Source organism: Pteropus alecto, unplaced genomic scaffold (assembly GCF_000325575.1).
Source record: "Pteropus alecto unplaced genomic scaffold, ASM32557v1 scaffold146, whole genome shotgun sequence".
NCBI lineage: Eukaryota > Metazoa > Chordata > Mammalia > Chiroptera > Pteropodidae > Pteropus > Pteropus alecto.
Genome location: NW_006442107.1, coordinates 4,217,762 through 4,234,780, shown reverse-complemented (window position 1 = coordinate 4,234,780; position 17,019 = coordinate 4,217,762). Strand labels below are relative to the sequence as shown.

The 17,019-nt window shown below is 51.5% G+C and overlaps 1 protein-coding gene across 2 annotated transcripts in view; it reads right to left on the bottom strand.

Annotated features, from left to right (window-relative positions):
- Positions 1-17,013, bottom strand: part of SMAD7 (SMAD family member 7) — a 30,620-nt gene extending 13,607 nt beyond the window's left edge. The window contains exons 1-3 of one of the 2 annotated variants that reach the window (XM_006919914.3): positions 15,303-17,013; positions 13,942-13,995; positions 8,217-8,291 (exon numbers count right to left, since the gene is read on the bottom strand). In XM_006919914.3, coding sequence (XP_006919976.1) covers positions 8,217-8,291; positions 13,942-13,995; positions 15,303-15,915 — 742 coding nt within the window. In that variant the 5' untranslated portion in view covers positions 15,916-17,013. The remainder of the gene's footprint in view (positions 1-8,216; positions 8,292-13,941; positions 13,996-15,302) is intronic. The other variant, XM_006919915.3, reaches the window with a different exon arrangement.
- Positions 17,014-17,019: the final 6 nt, after the last annotated feature.

Below are 17,019 nucleotides of genomic sequence, written 5' to 3'. Positions count from 1 at the left end.
GGGGTAAGTGGGGAGTGAGCAAGCCTGCCACACACTCGGCTTTCTTTCTGGTCTTCATCCTCAAGGTGGCTCCGCGGCAGCACCTGTCAGGGCACTGTCCCATGCCATTAGAACACTGACATCGTCCAAGTGGGGACTTAGAAACCTAGAGATGAGTAAATGGAGACAGTGTTTTCACACCCTGGTCAGTATCCTTCTCCAAACCACCGAGGAGTAGAGGCAAGTCCTCTTTCTGGGGGTAGCCTCTGGGTGACCAGGGGGCCAGCCCCATGACCTCCTGCCTCCAGGGCAGGACACAGCTACTGGGCACAGCTGTGAGGGGCACCCTGTTTCTTCTCCACTCCTCACTAGATCCCTAGAAGCAGGTAAGTTCAGTGGCTTTAAAATAAAGACCACCCTGAGTTCCAGCCTGCCAAATGCCAGGTACCTCTGTCAGGGGAAAGCGATGCTGAGGTGACAAAGCCAAGGGCATGAGTAAATTCCTACCTATCCCCTACCAAAAAAAAAAAAAATTTTTTTTTTTAAATTTTTTTTTTTTTTTTGCAAGTTAAAACTGAGCTAATGACACTGGGTGGGGCTCGGTGTGGAGGACTGAGCAGCCAAACCAAAATGTGCTTCCAGCCAAGAGCTGCTCGGCCCGCCATTTGGGGAAGGAAGCTGAAAAGTCATGAAAGATTCTTTAGTAAACCGGGAAATAAGGCTGCAGTTAACATTTCAACTGAAGGTGACCTTTCTGGTAAAATATTTTTTTTAAATAATAAAAATAACATAAAGTTCTCAAACAGCCTCTTTCTTAAAGAAAATGGCCTAAAAGTTCTCGTGGGAGTGGAAGGGAAGAAGGAGAGGGAGAAAAAAACCAAAACAGGGCCGGTCTCCTCCCAGCCACTACCTTTCACGAACATCTTTTTTCTGGAGTTCTCCTCATAAAAAGAGTGATGCAATTTCCTGTCTTGTCCCAATATTTCCTGTTCGCTGACAAGGTGAAAGTTATCACCCTGTTTTAAACAACTGTCCTAAACTCTTTAAAGTTCTTTTTCCCATCCAGTGCCTCATCCCTATTGCAAAATCTCCCTCTCTTAGAATATAAATACTATCACTTTCTATACTTTTAAAGAGTTGGCTTAATAAAAAGCCTTGTTCTCTCTATGGTAAGATACTGAATCTGCAATTGCGACTTCCCCAGAAACTGGGTTAGGGCCTAGATTCCCAAGGAGACCCCACGGGGAGAAGTGGAGAGGGCCAGGGGAAGCCAAGCCCCTGAAATAAGCCAAGGTGTTTTAGTAGAGTTGCCACAACCAGGTGAATGTTGCTTTCTTGGTGTGTTAGCCACTAAATTGAGAACTGTGCCTCAGCAGTTAATAATATCTTCCCGCTGAAAATAGCCCAGAGAGGAAGCCTCTCTGTGACAGTAGGCACGCAGCCAGACGCTGGGCTAGCCATTCAATACTGAGTGAGAAAGACGGTAGGGCCAGTGCTGGCCTCCCAGTGGCTGGCTGTACAGTACCCTTTCACAAGGCTCCCACAAAGGGAGGGCTCCGGGCAAGTCACCCCCCTCTTCTGCAGCCCTAGAACCTCAGCGAGGATGCCACATTGATCAGGGGCTCCAGCGGGACGGCCAGAGAAAGGACCTGGATCATGCAGAGGACCCCAGGCTTTGGGAGACGGCCCCTGCATCGCACGAGTGCACGCGCTTCCCCTGCAGAAAGGTCAGCCTCGAAAAACAAACCACAGGGAACTTTCCTGCCTCTCATTTCTGCAAACCACATGGAAAAGGGAAGGTCGAAAAATCAACACTGAGCTGGCGCCTTTTTCAGGTAAATCGGGTCAGGGAGTCAGGCTCATCCCTGTGCCCACCACCCCGCCCCCGGCCCCACCCAGAAGACTCCAGAGGCTCCCCCGGAAACAAGTGCCCATCAACAGCGGGTCCCAGGCACCTAACAGAAGTCTCTCCGTTTTTCTTCTCCAAAGTCACCGTTCTTTATTGATTATCCAAAAATATCTGCATGTATTTAAAAGCTACTGCAGGTCACTACTTTTTAAAATATGCATAACATAAAATTTACCATTAGTGACATTGAGTACATTCACAGAGCTGGGCAACTGTGCCCACTGTCTGGTTCCAGAATACCTTTACCAGCCCAAGAGAAAACTGTCCCACGGGTCACTTTTATAATGCCATTTACAACAGCAAAGACAACTGGAGGAAGGCGCAGTTAATGCACCTTGTCAAGTTCCTACAGTCAAGCAAAAATCTTATTTGAGAAAATACTTAAATTCTTCACTATGGGGGCATAAACAGTAATGTCCCCTTATCCATGGAGGATCTGTTCCAAAAATCCCAAGTGACCCCTGAAACCAAGGAGAGTACCCAACCCTATATATACTATGTGTCCTCCTACACATACATACCTTTGAAAAAGTTTAACTTACAAATTAGGCACAGTAAGAGATTAAAAACAAGTAAACATACAATAGTAAAAGTTACATGAATGTGGTCTCCCTCAAACGATCTTGTACTGTACTCACCATTCTTCTTGTGATGATGTGAGACAAATAAAATGCCTCGTAAGTCAAGAATTACCTTTTCACTTAGGGAAAGCACTTTACGGCTTCTCTTTGGCATATCCGAATTGCCAGCACAGGGATGCTCCCTTGTGCTCTGAGGCCATTATTATTAAGTAACACGAGGGTGACCTGAACACAAGCGCTGTGATACCACGACAGTTGATCTGACCACCGAGACGGCTACGAGGTAGCGTCCACGGCGTGGACATGCTGGACAAAGGGCCGATTCGCGTTCTGGGGTGAAGCGGGGCGGTGGGAGATGTCACCACACTCCTCAGAAGGGTGCGCAACTTAAAAATGAAGAATGCTTTATTTCTGACATTTTCCATTTAATATTTTTGGGCTGTGGTTGACTGTGGGTAACTGAAACTGTGGATAAGGTGGGGAACTACTTTGTAGAATCACAGACAACCTGCACAATCACCAGGAGAAGCCATGAAAGAAACTCCCAGCAGGAACGAAGTCTCCTTTACCCTCTACACCAGGGGGTTCCCTAACTTATCTGCACATTGCAATCACCTGGGCAGCTTCAAAGCTACTGATACTGGGACCCCACCAACAGACTGGTTCAGAAGATCCCAGGAGTCCTAGCGTGCAGGGAAGTCTGGGACCGTCACCGTGTGCCTTTTTTTCTCCCACACCTGCTTTGACACACACCTGCTCTGAAGGGGCTGCTCCAGCTTCCAAGCCTAGACTGAAGTGAATAAGTAGCAGCCAGGCAATCATAGCACTGCAGAAGCAATATTATGGCGCAGTAATGGCAACAAGAAAGAAGCAAAGGAAGCCAAATTCATCTTGAATCCTTTGGCATTTCCTCCCTTTTCACTGCCCTCCTGGCTCTGAGCTTGTCAGAGGTCCCTCCCGCAGGTCCTGGAAGTTCACCCAGCTACAACCAGGCTCTGCTAAAGAAAAGGCTCAAGGTGGAGGAGGGGTTAGTGTGTTAGACTGTAGCCAAAAGCTACGCCGGAAACTAGCCCTCACCCGGCCCTTTCCCCCTTCGCCGGCCGCCCCGTTCTGCCTCAGTGACAAGATGCATGCGGCAGCAGCCCATCTAGTCTGGTGTGCAGAGCAGCCCAAATTAGCCCCAGACTTTAAATGCTGTCACCCTGCATTTAACCCCCATCTGACCACTTTATTCTTTCCAGGACAAAAGAGGTTTTATCAAAGAGCCCTTCTCCAGAGGTGAGTACATGAACTCTAGCTTTGCAGATGAGGCGGCAAACAGCCTGAGCTGCTGTCTAGGACTGGTCTTCACCGGAGTGGGTGTGTACCAGGTAAGCTGGCCCTAGGCCCGAGTCATTAGGCTGGCATTTAGGAAGATAAAGCTCTTAGAGCTCTAGACTGTCACCTCTCACAGTGACTTAGGGGTAGGGGAGCCGGTAGGTAAGGGTCACATGTCCTGGTCCGTCTGCTCATCCTTCAAAGCCCATGCACTTGGCCACCTGGATGAGCTCAATCCACCCCCACACTTCAATGGCATGAGAGCGCTCAGTGAAACCACAAGCTGCTTGTTCCCAAGCAGGGGAAAGACACTAAAAACAGCAACAAGCACCCAGGTTCCCAGTTTGCCATCACCATCCCAAGCCAGACAATGAATAATTGTTCACATGCAGCTGAATAACTTTCCTTAAAAACAGGATGGAGCAATCTTTCCTAAACTACTTGGTTTAAGCCCAGGTTGGCCGTGGCCTGAGCTAGGATCGCATTTTCAGGTTATAGAGGTATTTTTGAAGACTCTCCACTGAGGCTACCATACAAGGCAGGAGGGAAGAGAAGAGAATGGTTTCTGCAGTGACCGCTGACTCAGGGCACGCCCATTACCCCGACTAAGCTCCACATGGACCCTTCAAGACCTCAGCAGCGGAGATGGCCTCCCTTGGATTGGTGGGACAGAGTCTTTCCAAAAAGCATGACTTCACACAGACAAGAGATGGGGTTCTATCAACGACCCCCTCCAAAGACGTCAGTACCTATGTCTTCATCGCTTCCTACCTCTTTCCTTGAAATCCACTGACGCCTCTTTTGAAGTTTAAATCTGACGCCTCTTTTGAAGTTTAAATAACTACAAGTGGTTGCTGACCTCCGCTCCTTCCCTGCCCTAACCAGCGAGGTCCGTATGGCTGAGGCCCAGCCAGCTGCAAGCATTCAGATATACAGGAGCCTGGAGGATGCGCGAAGACCTAGAACTTGCAAATAAGGTGGTCCTTCTTTCAAACCCCCAAACCAGGACAGAAGACAAGTCAAATGAAAGACATCCCCCCTCCGAAACCCCAGATGCAAGCTGCAAAGATGACAGCTCCTAACACACTCTCAGTTACCAGCGATATAGTGAAAGCTCTGGGAGCAAATCCTTCCCATTTCCACTACCACGCTGAACCTAGAAGCTTCCTGTCTATCGGACCTCTCCAAGGTGGGTCTTCCTTCGCCAGGACACATTCTAGCAGCAAGGGCCCGTTCTGGAATCCCATGCCTTTCAAAAGGCACCACACCCAGAGAGCTTAACTCAGGCTCACAAGTCACAATCCAGAACCAGTCCATAAACACTCCCCTGCCCCAAAGTGCGTATCCTCCTGGAGACGTTGCCGTGAGGTCCACCGACCCCATGTGAGAGCGCCCAGGCCTATCCCAGAGCCTGCCTGTGGGCATCTGCCTGCTCATGTGTCTGTGCACGGGACCATCTATCTGTACATCAGCAGCACGTGCACGCACACACACACGCGCACACGCACACGCACAACCATGCACCAAGCAATCCATCTGTCTCAGAGAGCCGGCTGTCAGAAATGAAAGTACAATCTCCTGGAACCGAGTCATAGCCTTCTAAAAATGTGCCGTTTTCCCAGACTGAGGAAACTTGTAGGGGTGGGGTGTGCTCACTGCAAGTCCCGAAGGCCAGAGCCTGTCACGGGCCAGCCCCACGCTGCAAGGCTAGAATTCCAACCTGCAGCCAGCGGGCCTGCTCCCAGGGCGCCTACCACCCACTCCCCCTTCCTCGCAGGAAAGGGAAGGGCCAGCCTGGGAGTCACCCCGGCATTTCAGAAGGGGGCATGCCTTTGAGCACACCCCCATCCCCACACCACCGAGGCCCCACATTTTCACATTCGGCTGTTTTTTCTTTCCCTTCTTCCTGTGCCAAGAGAATCAAGCCCTGGCTCCCGCTGCCGACCTGCCTCCCACCCTAAACTGAGCCCCATTCATTAAGCCTGCTCTCAGCCAGGGCAGGACAGGAAGGCAAACAGCACACAGAGCCTGTGAAAGACACACTCAGAAAGGTTATTTCAAGGGGGATAAGGGGACAAATCCTTGTGGGCGCTTCCACTGCTCCCTACCTTGATGCCCAGTTGTCCCCTTCCCCAAAACAGGTTCCCACCCTCCAGCCTCGCCTAGCTCCTCCCGCTACCTGGCAGGGCCCTCCTACCTGGCCCCAGCCCTGCCCCTGCCCTATTCAGCCCCCACAGCTGCCAGAGGCCTCATCCTCTGCAAGGCCTCATCCTCTGCAAGGCGGACACACTCAGGCTACCCTCCTCCCCAAGGAAAGATCAAACTTCTTGGAAGGAGGAGGTCCGGGCTTTCTCCTTATGAAACCCTCTGCCCTGGACCGGGGGCCGCTACCATCATCTTCGCGGGGGGAGGGGGCATCCTCACTGCAGATGGTGTAACCCCGGGTTTTCTCCATGCCTATCACCTCCCCTCCAGATACCCCCAAACCACTGGCAGCCACCCAAAATACGGTCTCTTCAATTTCCCCCCACGGCACATTATTAATAAACTACTCCAACTTCGAAGGGAAAGAAGAAAGAGCTCAAACTTTGAAGCCTTGGGAATTAGTAAATCAAGAGCTAAAATTCAAAACAAATGCTCTTTCATGTGGAGCCCCCCTCCCTCCTTTTTTTTCTTTTTGCAGTTTTGTTAAACCACGGGATCCCTTCAGAGGCAAGGGCTCCTTCCTAACAGCTTCTCATTAATCTAAATGGCTGCAATTACCTTGGGGGTGTGGGGAAGAGTTAATAATTGTTTTATCCTCAGTTTCTTTCTAGGACTGGAAAAGCTTTGGGGACATAAAGCCCACCCGTCCCAAAAGGGGCAGTGGGGGGCACACCGTTTAGTGGGTCACACTGTTTGGCTCTCTGGGGGCCGAGAAGGGAGGCACTCAGCCCGGTGGCTCAGTCTGGTGTCGTCATTTCCTCCAGCAGGAGACAGACAAGATGTTATCAATAAGACAAACCTTCCGAACAGTCCCCTTTCAAAAGCTACCACTTCCCTTGCTTATTTCATGTGGTTCGGAGGGGCTGGGGCGCCTCCCTGTACCCTCAGGATTTAAAAAATAAAACCATCTAACAACATCCTGAGTGTGTTATTTTGCCCAGACTCTTTCCTCTCGTTGGGCTTCTTTCTTTCTCTTAGCCTTAGAAAGCAGAAAAGACGCAGCTCCAATGCTGCTGCAGAGGGGTCCTGCCTCCTGGCGGGCTCTGGTCCACTCCCATCCTCACCCCCCCAAGCCCCTCTCCCCTTTCTGGGTCCCTCATTTTCCTGTGCAGTTCTCATTAGGAGCTTTGAGTAAACAATACTCTCTGTCTCAGATAACACTCAGAGTCTATACTGCACAGAAATGAAAACAAACAGGTCTCCCTGAAGACATTCTCAGCAAGCTCAGTTCCTGGAGAGGGTAGCCTGGGAGGGAACTGGCCAGGATGAACCGAGCCTAAGAGACGCTTGACCAGTTAGCCACCTCCCAAAACAGCGTATGCCACAGTCTCCAAAGACAGTTTTGGTTGTGCACGCCCCCAACGCCCAAAGACAGTTTTACAGCTTCCACCTGAGCTGCCATGATCCTACAACCAAAGTCCCAAAAGCAAGAAATGCCCAGAACTCTGCTGGAGTTTTTTTTTTTTTCCTTTTTTTCCAGGTTACTGATGGACACTGGGATGGAAAAAACAGGTAGAAACAGGATGTCGTGTGAACAAAATAAATAAATAAAAAAGGAAATGCCTCTCAGTTACATTGCTAATGAGTTTCTCCAAGTTGATCACTTTCTTATCATGTCCCTCAGGGAAAATGATGCTCCGCTACCCAGTGTCCCTCATCCAATCGCATAACCCTCCAGCACTAAGGAAAACCTTCCATCCAGGGTAGTGGTGCCAACACCCACTGTCTGCGGTGCCCAAATCCTGTCGCCCCCGGCCCCAGACATGCACGACAGCCATCTGCACTAGGCTGGTTGGGAATCGGAGCTCAGAGAAACATCAAGGACATCTACTCTGACCGCCCATCCTACACGGGATGCGTCCTCAAAAAGTTCCTGAGAGCTAGGATCCACCCCTCTTGAGGCACTCAATGCACAAAGAGCAAAAGAAGAGGAAAAAAAAGAGCTGGAATCTAGAACTAGTGACACCAAAGTCACTAAATGGAAACCCGGAGCTGCTTAACAAGCACCCCAAAACACAGCACAACACAGTCCTCAGATGGACCCCATTTTCGCATCTCTGGAGTGTCCTGATATGCAAGGGACTTCAGATGGCCAAGCGGAAGGGCCACAGAGTCACCAAGAATGATGCACCCAGTTTAACGCACAGAAAAGCGAGAATACCAGACCAGTCTCCAATAATTAAGAGGTCTTGGAATCGCCAGGAAAATCCAAGAAAGTGTCTTACCTGAAAGCCCCCCAGGGGCCAGATAATTCGTTCCCCCTGTTTCAGCGGAGGAAGGCACAGCATCTGGACAGTCTGCTGCGGATTTGAAAAGGAGAGAGAAAAAATAAACACACAAATAAATAAATAAAAACACCGAGATTAATTTTTAAGCACATTCTAAACAGCATTAAAGAGAAACCACACATTCCAAGCAGCTGACTCCCAGCCGCGAGACTGATTATGAATGGGCTGCTCTGGCCTTGCTGCCCATCATCAGACAGACCACAGCACCTTGTCATTCGTCTGGGCTTTGGGCAGGCAGTTAATCATTAGTCAAGTCAGGGTCGATCACAGACCGGCTGGAATTTCTCTTGTACTGCAAGTCCCCCATTGAGGAAACCAAGTAGTTTGCCAAGGTCAAAGGAGGCCCAGGTTCCCTCCACCCTGGTGGCTGTATCCCCGCCATCTTTCTCAGAGAAAAATCAAGGGCAGTCTCCTTGCTTGGATCCAGTGGCCTCTCTGCCACTCTCACGGCCCTCATCTTTTTAAAGATAGACTTCCCAGCTCTTTAGGACTTTATCAAGACAGTCATTGGGCTAAAGAAACCTCTCTTTCCTTGTTAACTGAGGTCTAATAAGTATAAGAAAGCATACCCATCTCAAGTACAACTCAATGCATTGTAGTCATGATTACACCTGTGCAGAGCTACCACCAGATCAAGACAGAACATTCTGGGCAAGGCTCCCAGCCAGAGGGGAAATGTTCTACCTGCTTCCAGGCCTAGTCCAAACTCCCCATGTCTCTGGAAACCTTCCCGGGCAACCCCAGGCCTGCAAGGCTCCCTGCCCTCAGTTCCTATAAAATCGTTCTGGCACCAGCACTTGGAGTTTCCTCCTGCTGTCTTTACTGGATCCTTTACTTTCAGATCCTGTCTGTCCTATACTATAAGCTTCTCTTCACTGTCTTTGTCACCCTCAGGTACTCGGCACAGTGACCTAAATGTTAATGAGGATAATGACAAATCTAGCTGAGAAATAAACTCGACAACCTCCCTCTAAGCAATTAAAACAAAAAATAATGCCCACAAACCACAACTAATTAGTCCCAGGAAACAAAAATACACAAGACCCTGTAAGCTTTCTGCTCACCTGGCAGATGCCAAACGTACTGAGATCCACAGAGAAAGTCTGGCTCAGACAAAGTGCTGCCCAACTCTGCGGCAAATGCACAGGGTGGATGGTGCAAATGTCAGTTCCCCCCCGCGGCCAGGCCACCAGCAGGATGTCTCTGGGATGTGCACTCCCAGTTTCCCACTGGAACCACTTGGCAAACAGTAAGTCAAGCAAAAGAGCAGCTCAGAGGCCAGCAGCCCCTGGGAGCCCTTTGGTAGCCCAACAGCCATGTCCACTCCCTCATAAAGGCAGATGGAGAACTGGGGCCTGGTCTACACATTGCCCCAGACCACCTCTGGTTTCTACTGCCTGGCCCCCACCTACCCCCACCCCTCAAGTCTCTCTCTAACCCCTCTCCAGCAGGCATTCTCTCTCAGTCTGGAAGAACAACTTTTCAAGAATTCTCCTAAACAAGGGAGGGGGAAGCAGAGGAGTGGTTGCAGGCAGAAGAGAGAAAAGACTGTGTATGATCTCGTTTTATCAGCGTAAAGTATCATTCCTAACAGGAATATACAGTTTTACAGGATACACTTAATCAAATGGAAAACAATAGGGGACACAGGAAATGGAGCTGCTCGTTAAATGGTGTATACCCTGCACTTTCCAAACTACTTTGATGGCCTTCACCATGTTCTAGAGATAGGCTGCTACCTACCCCCAAACGGAAGACACCCCACATTAAACATGATGACTTATCCATGGCCACTCCCCCCACCTAGCTTTGGCTGGCTGAATCCCAGGGCAAGGTGTGTTTCAAAGGAAGGGCCTGGCATCTCAGGGCATAGCTGGGACCACATTCAGGGTGTCGGCCTGTCTCAGATCAAAGGTAAGCCAGCTCCACACTGGCAACCACAAGCGTTTTTATGAAATGGTGCTCTGCCCTTCTGCAGGGCCTTTGATCTCAGGAGGATTTACAAACATTAATTAGGCCTCCCTACCACCCCTGTGAAGTAGCAAAGTATACCTGTCTGACTGGCACCCAGGTAAACTGAGGCGTCATTGACTAGCCCAAGGGGCCACCCAGTGAGCTGGGCCATACCCAAGAGCTCAGCTCCTGTCCCACAGCTCTCCCTCCCCAGGCCACCAGAGTCCTCACTCTCTTTCCTGCAGGTAGTCAGGCTGAGACAGTATTCAGCATCCAGACTGGCCTCAAGCTACTGCCAAGCTTAGCAAAGAAAGGTCAAAGAAGCCATATCTCCATCGCTTGCCCACAGGAAAGTTCTGCCAAGACAGATCTCTGAAGTCAGGGTCTCAGCTTCTGCTTGTGTTGCCCACTCCCCAGAGCCCAGGCTGGCACACACACACTCAGAAGTCTGAGGCCATTCCTGGCTCCTATCCACTGCTGAACATTACCAAGTACCCGGTAAGTGCTGGATGCTGTGGGAGAAAGACTCATTCCCCTCTCCCAGCAGCAACAGAGCCCTAGAAGATGCGAACCTGGAACAAGCTGTTGAGAAGAGTACCAGGTAAAAGGGCTGGGATCCCACTTTTCTCACCAAGATAATGGTTCCCAAAGAGCCACTGTCAACCTAGTTTTGAGCTTCCTTTTAAGTACTGTCCAGGACAGAGGACCCACCGCTGCCAACGCCACCACCGCCAATGGCAGTATACCCCAGGTATCCCCGCTCTGCCCCGATCCACAGCCCTGGGCACAGAAGGAGAATCTACTGCATTGGAATCATCATATTTTTAGGCAGGCACATCATCAGGCCTGCAGAATGAACGAACCAATAAATGAGTGAATGAAGGAACCACCTAATCTAACTTTTTGATCATCTGGATTTATAAAGAGGCCCAGAAAAGTTAAGAGTAGACTAAATTAAGAGGAAAAGGAAGGCTAGATCCCAGACTTCTCAACTAGGCTTTGGAGGCTCCATCATGTGCCAATGAGCACTGGCCACCTGGGTCCCCAGCCTAAGCAGGTACAGCACACCAAGCAACTACCACCCCCCGCCCCGGCATTCTTCAAACTTTCAGACCATGGGATACAGAGAACACAAAGAGCAGAGCCTACAGAGCAATCCCCCCAACACCCCCGACTCCATAAAGTGAGATCTAATTTCAAACAGCATGCTCTTATTCCTCGTGTGATGGAGTTAGGGAGGGAGTCTTCTTGACTTCTGACTGCCACAAGGCACAGCCATCCTGCTCCTAAGTTCAGCTGTGTCTAACTCTCTTTCTCAGATGATTCTGCTAGCTTAGGAACACCTAGCACCCAGGTCTCCAAAGATCACACACTTGCAGAGGCTTCAGTAGAACAGCCTGAACCATAGCAAAATGGAGCTCCCAGGTTCACTTTTGGCCCTAGAGTCCCTCCAAAGGCTACAGGGCCCAGCCCCCTCCCCATCACCTCCTTGCCAAGCTGGAGACTTCACAGAAAGGATTCCCTTAGTTGTGCAACTGATGAGGATTTTAAAAGCTGTCCATTGTAAAACCTTATGCCGGGTTCTCACCTAGTAACCCAAGACCGAAACTTCAATCTAGGGCTTCAAAACTTAAGAATGTAAGTGGCTGATCTAAATTAAATTCCCCAGCCAAATACTCTCCTCCCACGTATAACATGAGGGGCAGCATCTCCATCTATAGATCTGACCTCAACACCTCTGGCCACGGCAGCCTGAAAACAAGCCCCAGTCCTCGCTGCCCTTCAAATGTGTCAGAATAGTCCCTTCCACAGGGAGCTTCTCCTCCCTCCAACCTCAAGTCCTGAGGCCCCCGTATCACCCTTAAGTCCTTAGACATCGAGGCTGTTTTTCATGCCATTTCTTTTTTTGTTTTGTTTTAAACAAAGCGTTTTGGGTGAGTAACCAGCTGTTTGAGTTTCCGATAGGCAGGTTAATCACTTCCTATTGGCTGATCTGGAGAACTTTTCTCCCCCTTGGAAATGGCACATTCCTGTCTTTGTGGCTTCTCTGTTTACACACATTTTGCTACCTAATGTCAACACTTGCTAATGAATAAATATATCACTCTACTCACTGAAAATGAGGTCCTGGCCTGGCAGAATGACTGCTTAAATCCGGTGAACAGATTTACCCTGGTATCTCTGCAGGAAACCCAAGAGAATGTAACCCTTCCTTCTCTCCCATGGTTTTAGGAGGCTTCTAGAAACATTTACCCCTATTTGTCTTTACTCCTGGGGCCAAGTGACTGGTCTATCTCTTTAAAGGAAAAAATCTTCAAATTTGAAGACTGCAGGAAAAAAAACAAAAACCGGACAGAGATGGCCCCTTGGAGAACTAACCTCATAAAGAATTCCTGAGTCTTGGAGCCAAAAACCCAGTCAAGTTATTCTTTGAGAAAACAGAGTTTGGTAATTTCAGTTAACGTTTGTTACAGATACAGAGGGCTGGTTATCTCCTCATTAATGACCATTTATCTGGTGTTTTGTAAATCGAAAGCAAAATATCACATGCTTTTCAGGCCACTTATTAGACAGGCACCAGGCAAGCAACAACGCCTTCCCAACTTGGGAGCGGTGGAGTCCCGGGAGGGCTGTGGGCTTTGGTTACACTGTTCATTAAAGTATTTAATTTATGACAACACCCCAGCAAAACTTTTAATTAGTGGGGGGAAAGCCCAACAGCTAAAACTCAGAGGCGGAAGGACTTGTAGAATTCCAAGAGCCAAATGAGGCCCAACCCTCCACTTCTTCTCCCAGAAACTTGGCAAAAGAAAGTCACAAACATTATATTTTTTCAGGCACCAGTATACAGGGCACAAAGTTTCAAAGTTACAATCCCTACTTTCCAGGGAATAAATTTCCCCCTGTTAAGAAGGGGTTCCAGGACACAGGAGCCAGTCCTTGTTGTCACCCCCACAGTCCCAGCTTTGCTGACCCTTTTTTCTCCCTGGCACTGTTAGCTCCATAGGGTGAGCTCCTGCACTGCCAGCCAGAAGTTGAATGCAGACAACCTCCACAGGGCTGGTGCCAGCCTCAAATGAGCTTTTGCCCTGGCCCCCTGCCATCCAGTGACAAAGCAACAGGCAGGCAGAGCTATGCTAAAAACTTTTATGGCCCCTACCAAGAATTCTGAGAAAACCCGGGAGGAGCACTGACTTGCAGGGGACGGGAGCAGAGGAAACTCGTTAGAATGGTTTTGCCTTTACTTAAATTCTCTGAACTCTTACTCCAAATCAAAGTCTTCTCTGCGCCTTTTTAAAATGTCTCCCCTTCCATCGAATTATCCATTCTTCCCACTGACTCTTCTGGCACTCACAGACTCCGAATTTTCCCATCAACCTGTCCTATTTGGCTCCCAAGACACTTCTGCGTGGATCAAATTCCACGTGTTAAAACTGGGCCAACTTCGGTCACGGAGTGCAAATAGATGAAAAAGGAACAAACTATAAAGCGTACCTAAGAAACGTTTTAGAGAAAAATATATATATACATATATGTATAAAAACACAAAACACAAAAATCCACCAAACTTCCAACAGAGGAAACCTATAACCACCTCCGCGCAAACCCAGCGCCTCCCCAAGCCGCTGCCTGGACATAAAAATCCGCGTTCTAGAGGCTCCGTTTCTAACTTGAGAGAGGGAAGATATTTTTAAAAACATCTACTCACCAGTTGGTTTGAGAAAATCCATCGGGTATCTGGAGTAAGGAGGAGGGGGAGACTCTGGAATTAAAAAAGTAAGAGAAAATAAAGGCCGAGCCATGAGAGAGAGAGATAGAAACTTATGATAACAGAGGCATTCTTTTAGCCCAACTGTTTGTCTTAGCTGTGGGGGTTGGAGGCAGGGCCGCGAGGCGGTGATTGCCTTGATATTTAGCTGTCAGATAAACAAAAGAGGCCGCCTGGCGCCAGCCTCTGCGCTCCGCTCCTGCACGTCTGCGGCCGCCGCCGCCGCCGCGCTCGGCCGGCCCGGCAGGAAACTACCCGCTCGGCCGCGGCTCGGTAGGGCCGCGCACCTCACGTTCCCAGGGCGGGGGCGACAAACAGCCCCCTCCCCGTCCCCAAACTCCGGAGCTCGCTCTCACCGTCCGCCCCTCCCCTCTCCGGCCCGCCCCCCTGGGGTGCAATTCATCTCCGCCCCCGCCGCTCCGGTCCGCACCAGCGCCGGCAACGCAGGGGTCCCCTTTCTCAGCCCACCCGGGAGACGCGCCCCAAGAGAGCAGGTGAACTTGGGAAGATCTGTGGGCGCCCAGGGTGCACCCCTCCCCGCCCTGCACAGAGACGTAGAGAAAAGGGAAGCAATGAAGAAGGCTGGGGTCTCAGTCCAGGCCCCAGTGCAGTAAGGGGCAGCACCGTCACCGAGGCGCTGGGGGCAGGCCATCCTATGGTCAAGTCCGTGCTTTCCTGTGTTGGATGAAAGGAAAAGTGGGGGACACCCAACTTCTCCGGACTCCTTGCTCTTTTACAACCATGGGCTGTCAGAGTTCAGACTAGACGCAGTCCAGTCTCCCATCCTAACCCTATTTGCCCCAAATTCCCCAAAGCTGCGCAGCCAGGGCAGTATCCGTGCCGCTTGTGCCCGAAGTGACTCTCCTTATTTACTAAAAGAGCAGAGACTTCCCAGCCTTTACAACTCGCGTCTCCCAGCCTTCCTTGGCGGGCTTGGCCCAAATCCAACTCCGCCACACACCTCAACGCCTTTCCGGGTGCGGGGGAGGCGTGACCCCTGCTTCTTTCTACACCCACCCCCAGCTGATCCGGAAATGAGAGCGTCTAATTTTTAACTGTATGCCTGCAGAGTGTGCAAGAGCAGCCCATAGCCCCCCTAGGAGCGAGAGCGAAAACATTGTAAGGGAACCCCCAGGGAATGCCCTTCCAGTTTCCCCGTGTCCCTTTACTTCTGTCCCCAAGTCTCCTCCCAGGAAAGACTGTACACTCCCCTCCGGAGAGGTGGCTGCACAAACACACAGCCCACGGGGGCTTTTTCCCACCACTTCAGCGTTTTTTTTTGGCGCAGAACAACTTATTACCTAGTTCGCAGAGTCGGCTAAGGTGATGGGGGTTGCAGCACACCAGCTCGGGGTTGATCTTCCCGTAAGATTCACAGCAACACAGCCTCTTGACTTCCGAGGAATGCCTGAGATCCGGCCACCTGAACACTTTGCACAGCAGGAGGGGGAGCGAATAGGACGCGGGCGGCTGAGTGGGCTGCGAGCCGGCGGGCGCCCCCAGGCCCAGCCTGCAGTCCAGGCGGCCGGGAAGCAAGAGGCACGCGGTGCGCGTCCCGCCGCGGGACTCCACGGCCTGGAGCAGCAGCTCCAGCTGCCGTTCCTTCAGTTTCTTGAGCACCGAGTGTGTGAGCGCCTTCAGATCCGCCTCGGAGCCCCCGGCCGCGCCGGTGCCCGCGACTGGGGGATGGGGATGGTGGTGACCTTTGGCACCTCGGACCGCCTTGCCCAGGCAGCAGCCAGCCCTGCCTGCGCCGCCGCCACTGGCCCCATGCGCCCGGCCGTCCGTCGCCCCTTCTCCCCGCAGCTCGCCTCCTCCTCCGCCTCCCCCCGCACCCTCCTCCTCGTCCTCGCCGCCGGGCGCACGGCTCCTCCAGAGACGCCGGACGAGCGCAGATCGTTTGGTCCTGAACATGCGGGGCGAGGAGGCGAGGAGAAAAGTCGTTTGCCGGCTAAGGAGCGAACATGACCTCCGCACACCATGAAGAAGTCGGGCGCCGAGTTGGGGCAGCAGGCGCAGGCGACAACAGCAGCAACAGGGGCCCGGGCAGGAGCGGCGGCGGCCCGAGGGGCGCTCCGTGGCATGCGCCAGTCTCCCGGAGGCCGGGGCGCGCGCGGGGGCCCGGAGGCGCCCGCCGGGGTTCGGGGGCCTGCGCTCCGGCTGCCCCACCCCGCGCGGCCCGCGCCGTGCGCGGCTCTCGGGCCCCGGCGCACCCCGGAGGAACGCGGCTGCCTCTTCCCTGGGGGCGGCGAAGCCTGCCCGGGTCAACGCCTCCCCAAAAAGAGGCCCCCCCGCAGCGGCTCCCGATTGTCGGGCTCGCCAGCCTCGGCTTCCTACATGGAAGATCCGCGGGGGCAAAAAACGAAAGGCGTTCGGCTGGGCTGAAGGGAGGAAAAAGCCTCTTTCCCCCTTGCTAAGCAACTTAATTTGGGGGTGGGGAGAAGCAGGCAATTTAAAAAAAAAAAAAAAAAAAGCAGGCACGCGATTTATTTTTTTCCTCTATATCCTTAGTAACCGGATCTCCTCGAATTCCGTACACACGAAGACTCGGGGAAGGGGGTCGAGTGGACTTCACCCCGCATGAGATGTCTGGCGAAATACGGAGGCTCTTTCAAATTTAAGAATCAAATATGCAAAGCCCCAAATGAAAACCGCCTCCTTGCACCCTGGAGGTCTGGGGCCGTAAGGCTGGAGCTGGGGTCTTAAAAAAAATGTTTACAAAGTAAAACAAGACGTTTGAGGGGTGGAAAAAAACGTATCCACGAGTTACATCCCCTCTTTTTCCTTGCAGATCCCCTCTGGTCTTCTCCTTTTCTGCCAAAAAAAAAAAAAATCGTATATATTTTTAATCCACAGAAAGCTTTGGCTAGGCTGCTTCGATCCTCAGCATCTGGATGTTTTAGGGGAGTCTCTGGTCTTTCCTCCTGCGCTCCCTGGGGCTCCGGTCCTCGGCGGGGACTTCCTCAGGGCTGGCGGGGGCGCAGGGGCAGAAGATGCTGCGGCGACGGCCCGGCGGGG